This window comes from Poecilia latipinna, unplaced genomic scaffold (assembly GCF_001443285.1).
Source record: "Poecilia latipinna isolate Pla-1442-1.1 unplaced genomic scaffold, P_latipinna-1.0 Scaffold128, whole genome shotgun sequence".
NCBI lineage: Eukaryota > Metazoa > Chordata > Actinopteri > Cyprinodontiformes > Poeciliidae > Poecilia > Poecilia latipinna.
The window spans coordinates 20,677-29,403 of NW_015112744.1; the positions used below are offsets into that span (position 1 = coordinate 20,677).

At 36.7% G+C, this 8,727-nt stretch overlaps 1 protein-coding gene across 1 annotated transcript in view; it reads left to right on the forward strand.

Moving 5' to 3' along the window:
- The window catches only part of meox1 (mesenchyme homeobox 1), a 12,735-nt gene extending 6,695 nt beyond the window's left edge, over positions 1-6,040 (forward strand). The window contains exons 2-3 of the mRNA XM_015028541.1: positions 2,584-2,756; positions 5,595-6,040. Coding sequence (XP_014884027.1) covers positions 2,584-2,756; positions 5,595-5,717 — 296 coding nt within the window. The 3' untranslated portion in view covers positions 5,718-6,040. The remainder of the gene's footprint in view (positions 1-2,583; positions 2,757-5,594) is intronic.
- Positions 6,041-8,727: the final 2,687 nt, after the last annotated feature.

Consider the following 8,727-nt stretch of genomic DNA (forward strand, 5'->3'; position numbering starts at 1 on the left):
CTCTCTTTCTTACCTTATTGTAACCTCCACTCTCTCCCCTGAAAACAAGCCAGACCACGTCTGGTAAATTCACTTTCCTCCAAGCCCACTTCTTACATTCTTATCCATTGACATTTTCCTGTCGTTAAGCCGTAACACAATCTCCCACTGAGTGCGTGCAACATGTCTGACCACTGCATCAGCTCTTGGTTTTAGACAAAAAAAAAAAAAAAAAAAAAGCCATTCGCCTTTATAAAACTGACAGGCTGGTAGAAGAGCATATATTAGGAAAATGTCCCGAAGGCATTTGCATGACAGGCACAGCTGCTGTACAGTCAGCCTCCATGAGTTTTTGCTGATATGATAATGAAATGCAGATGAGGGATACTGCCAAAAGTTATATAGCAAAAGTTCTGTAATCTGACTCTGACTTCACGCCAAATGTTTGACTCTTTTTTTTTTCTTTTTAGCTATTAAATCCTCCTAAATTATTGTAATTTATTTCAGAGATATTGATATAAATATCAGTATGAACATTAGTAGTTTTATCCTCACTTACCTCAGCATGTTTAATACTGACATAACCCCAGTTATGTTAATTCGGTGCGACCAAATGCATAGAGGAAACAGGTCACAGCATTCACACTAATGGCCATATGTGGTGAGAGGAAATATAATTTCTAGGACATACAGGTCAGGTTCCGATGTAATTTATGTCTATTTTTGTTGTGTTTTTAAGTAGTAGTTTGTCTTCTTTTATATATAACTTTGACCGTTTTAAAGGTCGCCAAGTTATTAAACTTAGGTCAAAATATATTTTCATAACTGAAGCTTAAAGAAAACTGATTAATTTATTCAACAAGTTAATTATTCAGTTTTTGAGCAACTTTGTTTTCTCTATGAGGTCACAACCATAAACATTAACTTAGAGCTTCATTAAAATGCAAAACAAAGGCTGGTATAAAGAAAATTAGCTAACTGCATATTGAACGTTTACTCAGAGATTTCTCCTTGGATTGGTTCTAATTTACAACACTTTTAAATCTGTTTAGATTGAGACAGAATGCCTCCTGCCATCCACCAAAAGCACCAAATGCTGTTTTCTTAGGGACCCCGCTGAGTGCAGAAGCCTCCGTCATGCAAGTTTTACAGCCTCTGGCTGAGCAGGATATTTCTTAGTGGGTCAGTGGGGGGTGAAAGGGTGCAAGTTAGCATGTGGCCTGCCAGGTGTTCGGTTTAACTGGAAACCTGCTGGACCCAGCTCCAGAGCAGAGGACTCTGAGTAGAGCATCGTTTGTGACTCTTAATTATTTTCTGTACATGGAAAAACAGCAAAGCATGCACAGTCCTTATGCATGCAAACAGTGTCAGATATGGTCTATTTGTTTCTTCTTTGGCCCACTGTTCTGGCAAGGGCAAGGCAAAGGTTCTCACTTTGACAAATTAGAACAATTTTGTGGGTATTACATCAGCTCGTAATGTGGCTACAAATGAACAATTATCACCCAAATGTTTTCCCTTTACTGGAGAGAAGAAGTTTCACAAAAGAAAAGTTGAGCCACATTGGTTTGTTTATGTCCAGATTAATGAGGTATAAATTAAAGACCACAGGAATCAGTAAATTGTAACAAAAAAAAACTTTAACAAAGCATTTTTGCTTGAATATCCAAAAATTCCTACCATAAGTCAATGATTATATCATTGAAACATATTAACCACATTTAAAAATTAAAAACAAATATGCAGGTGATCTATTAAAATAATTCACTTAATCAAATGCATAAATATAATACAATTATTTTTTTTTAGATATAGAGACAGAGTTAGTATATTAAATGCATTTATTTTCACTTTAAATTTTAATTATGGCATTTGCAAATTGGGTTTTTGTTTTTGCATTTATTGCACTGCAGTATCTTTTTGTACTACGTGCATTTGCTTTGGGAATTATATATTCATTTTCTATACATGGTGTGCATCGCTTTCATACGGACATTTCATGAATTTTTTCCTTTATGTTTGCTGTCATGCACAGATGAGTTAATGCTGCTCTTCCCAAAGGGCTCCAGTGGGAAACCGTCAGTCAGACCTGGACACATCCGCACCTTTGTTCTTTTGTTAGATGCTTTAATGATGTTCCGCTGCATTCCTCCCCTAACTCAGTCCCTCTGTGGCCAGTTTGGTGGCCCCTGCCCTGTGCGTGATACATTCTCACACATAGACACACACACACACGCGTGTGCGAACCACAACATATATAAGCGACTGCTCAGACGGAGAAGCGGTAACTTGCACTGTAATGCATGCATATTCAAAGACAATTAAATGAAAAATGCAGCTTTTATTGGGGGTGAACTTGAGTAGTAAGACGAGGTCAGGGTGGTCTTTTTGTGCTGCTTTTAGTGTGAAGTAAACAGGCTTTGGAACAGTGGTTTGGTAGCTTGCAAAAGTTTTTTTTGTTTGTTTGTTTTTTGTTTAATAGTTGATAGCTGAGCATTAAAAGCCTGAGAACTAACTTGCTGCAGATTATCTGACGATTTGCAGGTAATTACTGAAAAACAGAGGATTAGCTTCATGCTAAAAAAAAAAAATGTCTCTGCCTAGATATTCAGGATTCCAGTTTTAAGGTGGATTCCAGCTGCAAGGCCAGGAAAGAGCGCACAGCGTTCACCAAGGAGCAGCTGAGGGAGCTGGAGGCAGAGTTTACCCATCACAACTACCTGACAAGACTCCGTCGCTACGAGATCGCCGTCAACTTGGACCTCACAGAAAGACAGGTACCAGGCTTTAACTGGGGAAAAAAAACTAAAAAAAATGTCAGTCCAACACAAATGCATTGATACGTTTCGAATAAAACCCTACACATCTAATTAAAAACAGTCTGATTACAGAGAAAAGAAGGGAAGAGGTATTAAAATCTTCTTCAGTCACTAAGAGTATTTTAACCAAAGAGTGTTGTGAACATGACATGAGGTTGTGTTCTGAGACTCATTCAGAGCCAGTCAAGCTTAAAACCATCAGCTCGCCTACAGATTGTTCTATTCTTTTTACCAGTTACAAAAAAATAATGAATTTTTTTTTTTTTTTAAATGAGAAGAAAGAAACTTCTGTTTCTGACCTAGCAGAAACTCTATACAATATACAGGCAATCCAAAAATCATTTACAAAATATCAAAACAATATTACATTTGCTGCTTGATCAAGACAGTAGTTAACATTATACATATTTAACTGAGTGAAGATATTGATAAAAATCCCTGCAGTGTGACACTCAAAGGCAACTTTTCTAGGTAAAAGGTTCAAACTTTGTCTAAAACGTCAGCTGAGCAAAGTTATCCACATTAAAATCTTTGCCTAATCTTCAGGTATTTTCCAATCATCAAGTGTAAAATCAGCTGATTCCAGTCAACAGCCAATATCTTGGTGCTACTCTGCTTATCACTAGCTAAAAATGTTAAGAAAAAATACATTCAATTAACATTAAATAAACAAAAAAGATATCCTAAAACGTTTTTTTTTAATAAACCCAAGCACAAATCTTAGAAATTAATTCATAGATTTTCAGAAAATATCAATATGAGTATTTAAGATTGTTTTAAATGATTTTGCAGTGCTCTAGAATAGGTACTTCGAAAGGGTTCAGTAAGTGTCAGGAACTCTCATACTGAACTACTGCTGGTTAACAAAAATACAAACATGGTTGAAAATGCCAATTACACAACTGTATAACTAAATTATTGTTTTTTTTTTTTGTTATTCATCTGAGTTCTGTTTATAATCTCTTGTGCAAGATAAATTTTCAGCCTTCGATCGCACTGCCATGCTGATGCACGAGCGCAGATGCATCTGAATTACAATGAGCATTTTTTCCACAGCGGCTTTTCAGCCTGTGGTTTGGGCAGAATGACGTGCAGCTGTAATTGTCGGGAGGCAGCTCCAGACTCGCTGAAACCGGGCAAAAACATGTGTCGATGCTGCTGGATCAGACCCCAGTCTGCCTGTCAGAGCCAGCGCTCGTCCTAATGAGGCCGCCGTGCAGTGACCACACACACGCTGTCGTCTGTTGCTTAATATCAATCCCAGCCTCCCTTAAGAGTGCGCACACACACACACACACACACACACACGTCACACTCACACAATGAAGGTTCGTCTTCACTCAGAGCGAGGTAACCAACCACACACAACTTTCCATTAACATGCTCAGGCTATTTGTGATTCTAAGTTGTGGTGAGTGGACACTGTAATTCTAATTTATTACATTTATAAACTTTTTTTTGTTTGTTTTTTATTAATGTTCCTTTAAAGACTTTCTAGTACGATAAACCAGTTAGAGATTTTGCTGAAAACCTCATGGTACTGATTTCAGTTGTTTTCTAGTTCAATAAGGTATAAAAAATATTGGTCCTCCTATTGCTCTTTGCATTGATCAAACATCATTCAGTATCCCATATATAATCCAGTGATAGAGCAGAGTACATAGTGCAGAAAAGACACACGATGTATTGATTGGCAACTCTGTAGTGTATCTGATACTCTGAGATTTTTGAGAAAGAACCAGGAGCTGTGTTTTGGCAACTTATGTTGTTGCAAAAAAAAACAAATGATTTTTATCCTTCACTCTGAGATTTATGAGGGATTACTTGTCAATTTTTTATTTATTTATATATATATATATATATATATATATATATATATATATTATTTCCAGTATCTTTTTTTTTGACTGTGTTATAGATTTGTCCAAAACAACTGCAAAGTAAATAAAGAAGTCACGTCTGTTGTGCTATGAAAACAATATCTGGTGTAGGTTTGTATTTTTGCTCCAATGAAGAGTTTTGCTGGAGACATTTAAGAATGACATTGTTTGTAGTCATTTTGTTGTGCTTGCTAATGTTTTTTAAACTGCATTCAAAAAGTCAAAATCCAAAGAATATTGAAAGCTTATGAAGATAATCGAATTAATCTTCTGCAGCTCAAACATGTATATCCAATAAGTGGTGATCTAAAAATGTGGGGTCATCATTATTTATCAGACATAAACCACTAAATACTGCAAAAATCAATTATGTCTACGTATTTAATTGTTGAATAGTATATTCTCTGAAGCTTTTTTGACACCAAATCTGCCTAATATGCCAGTGCTGAAATCAACTAATCAGTCTCCCCCTCCTGCTGTTAATTTTGCTTTCATGAACATTGAAAATAATGCTGCACCAGTTCATGTGTTTGCTGCTGTGCATTCTGCTCTGTTTTCTCGAATCCCCAGTCGGTTGTTGCAGATGGCCTCTTGTTCAGGGTCAGGTTCTGCTGGAGGTTGTTCTTCCTGTTAAAGGAGGAGTTTTTATCTCCACTGTCGCTACACGAGGGATTGCTGTAAAGTCGGTGACTCAACGCTAACAGTAACTACGTTCTCATCCAGCAGAGTGAATGCTTTGTGTCAACGATTCAATGTAATCGGCTGGCTTTCCTCAGACATGTTTTTTTTTTGTTTTTTTTTTTTTTTTTTTACAGTGCCTCGAGATGACTTTTGTGAATATAAATGAAATTGAATTGAATTGAATATTCTTTGTGTATTTGTATTTTAATAATATCCATGTATTTTCTCGTCGCAGGTTAAAGTCTGGTTCCAGAACAGAAGGATGAAGTGGAAGAGAGTGAAGGGAGGACAATCGGCCTCGCCAAACGACCTGGAAAATGATGACTTGGACTCGGCCGCTTCACCCAGCTCTGAATGAAGAAATCCATCACTGTAGAAAATTACAGCAACAAAAAAAGATGCAACTTGATCAGCTGGGCACGGACACAGCGCTTGTTTAACTTCTGTGGAAAGTTGGCTGGTAGAAGCTTTAATTTTTAAGACTTCTTTTTTTTTTTTTTTTTGAAAGTATCCCATTGGAAATAAAAGACTGAGCACAGCTTGTACTGTTTTCTGTTGTACATAGTTGATGTAACGAGCTGCGTTTTGACATTTTATTGATAAATACTTGGACTGACAGCCGCTCCGTTTTTGTACTGACTGTTTAAATATGAATGAAACTTGAGCTCGGTGTGGATCGGTGGCAGACAGAAGCTTTTGGTGTCTCAATGACATATCAGACTGTGATTGTGTTTGAAAACATACCCTCTCCTTCCAGTATTGTTAGCAGGGCCTTTGATGCTTGACTACAACCACCTGGAAAGACTCCGACTGCACTCGTGTTGCCAAATCCTAAGTGCCTCCGAGTCAGACGTTTTGTTTTGTTTTTTTTTTCAAATAGTTTGTCAGTTTTGTCTTTTGCTTGTGATTTTTTTTCCTCTAACGCTTTTTTTTAATCGCTCTTTTTATACAATTTGAATGCCATTGATAAAACACAGATGTTGACTTTTTCTGCAAAAAGAATAAATCATCTTTTGCAAAAACGATTTCTTCCGTCCGCAGCGACTTCTGAGTCATCAATTGAACACTTGGTACAGTGTGTTCTTGGCTGAACAATTCATTTGTGGACAGTTTGGTGAGACAATGAGAGCATCCATCGTTACAGATTTCGAAGGGGGATAAAGAGTGGGGTGAGGGCAGTGACTCCTCACACTAGTGAGATTTCATGAAGGAAAGAACAGGACATGCATACACACTTATACCTAAAGACATTTTAGACCTACCAGTCATGTTTTTGGACTGTGGGAGGAAACCTGGGGAGAACCTACGCATCCGCCAAGGGAAAACATGAAAACTCTATGCAGAAAGATCCCAGGCCAGGATTCAAACTCCTGCATCAAGACAACAGTAAAACCACGTGTGCCGCCAAGCAGCCCTGTTCTGAATCAATCCAATTCATTCCAACAAATATAATCAAATTAAAATCCAGAGATATAATAATCAATCCTAAAAGGGTACAATCAAATACAATCAAATTCGGTTGACCATATGACGCCAGTTGGTAAAAAGGTCAAAGTGAAAAGTGAAAGAAAACAGAGTTAACGGCGGCAGTAGCTTGATCAGTGATGTAATCTAGCTGAGAAACGACTAAAGAGAGAAACACTGAATCAGTAGTGCAAAGATTGATGAAAGATATTGGTTATGATTGTATTTTACTTGGGGACATCAGAGGACAGGGGGCTGAAATCAAATGCTCAGTTGTGTGGTAGGCAGTCTATCTTTTAGTGCACAATTGCACACTTTTTTGAGATGGGCAATTACATAAAGTCCAAATAAAACACCAGAAGCTTGTTTTGCTTAAATTAATGTGACAAAATGTGAAAAGGTTTGGGTGATCTGAAGGTTCATCTTACTTAAAGGTTCTTTTTTTTTTGGCAATTTTTTCTTTTATTTGTGACTGCTTAGCTTGCATACCTCATTTGAAACTAGCATGGATAACTCTCCTAAATAGACATTCAATTGTGTCTGTTAATAAACCCCTAATTTATTATATTTAAAAAAAGTCAAGTCAAGTTTGTTTTCCTACTATATTTTAGCAATGAGGGAGTTCAGAGTGCTTTACATAATAAAAACGACGTGCGTTGCTTCCTTATAAAGCAAGCAATGCACATTACATTTTGTCAAATGCTATCACAAAAATAATAATAGCCATCATACATTAAATATAAACAACTGCTGCTGTTATTTTTGATTAAATGCAACTCTAAACAAATGGGTTTTTAGCCTTGATTTAAAGGAGGTCAATGTTTCTGCTGCTAGAAAGTGAAATAATTGAAACAACACATTATCTGTGTTCATTATTAATTATAAAAGCTATCATTATATTTAATGAGGACAGTAGCAGGATTTTCTGATTTTCATCCGCAGATCTTGCAGCTGACAAAGTTTGTCCTTTAAGGCAGTATTAGTGAGCGAAGTACAATGTGAGGTAGCCTCCTTGATTTTTATCAGCATAATTCTGACACATCTTCCTCACTTAATGCCAAATTCAATAATCACATTCAGTTTTAGCACTCAACATATTTTGTATGCGGCTAAAGGAAATCCCACAATTTTTATTTTTTTTTTTTCATTTTCCAAGCAACTGAGCATTAGTAATGAATATGATTCAGACTAACATACTAACATAAAAGAAATTAGAATTGTAATTTTTTTTTTCTACTAGCTGTGATATTGTCAAATCATGTATTTCTTTAGGCTTTTGAGGTGTTGTCAATCCCGTTGAGGCAATAGAAATGGAAATGTGTTTCAGTGGAAACAACGTAACGCAGCTGCTCATGCAACCGCGGCATAAAAATGTCCATGAATGTGGGATTATTTTTAATTTAGCGTCACACTGGCCTGCCATCTCACTTAAATTAGTCGTTTGACCAAATTCACTTGAAGCCTGTTTTAGGAATATTGCTGCCGAGTACTGAGGGTGAAGTCACCGCCTGCTTGGAACACTGATGAATGTTTTCTTATTGCTCTTTGCCCGCAGAGACGTTCGTGTTCAAAGGAGAGGAGTTATTTCAAGAATGTTTCCTGCAGTCGAAATCTGCTTTTATAATCAAAGCTTGTGGAAAAAGGTCTTCTCCAACCTTACTTTGGATATGGCGACCGTCGAGTGGATAAAGCAAGTGGAGCGACGTACTTTGGGCATGTTCGGACGTAACTGTGCCGTGGATTTAAAAGAAATCTGCACAACCCGGGTAAAATGAAGGGTTTTCTTAATATGACGAAATGAAATCAGAATGAATCATCTCAAGACTTTTTAAACATTTATTTTGACATTTTATCCTGCTATAATAATAATAATAATAATAATAATAATAATAATAATAATAATA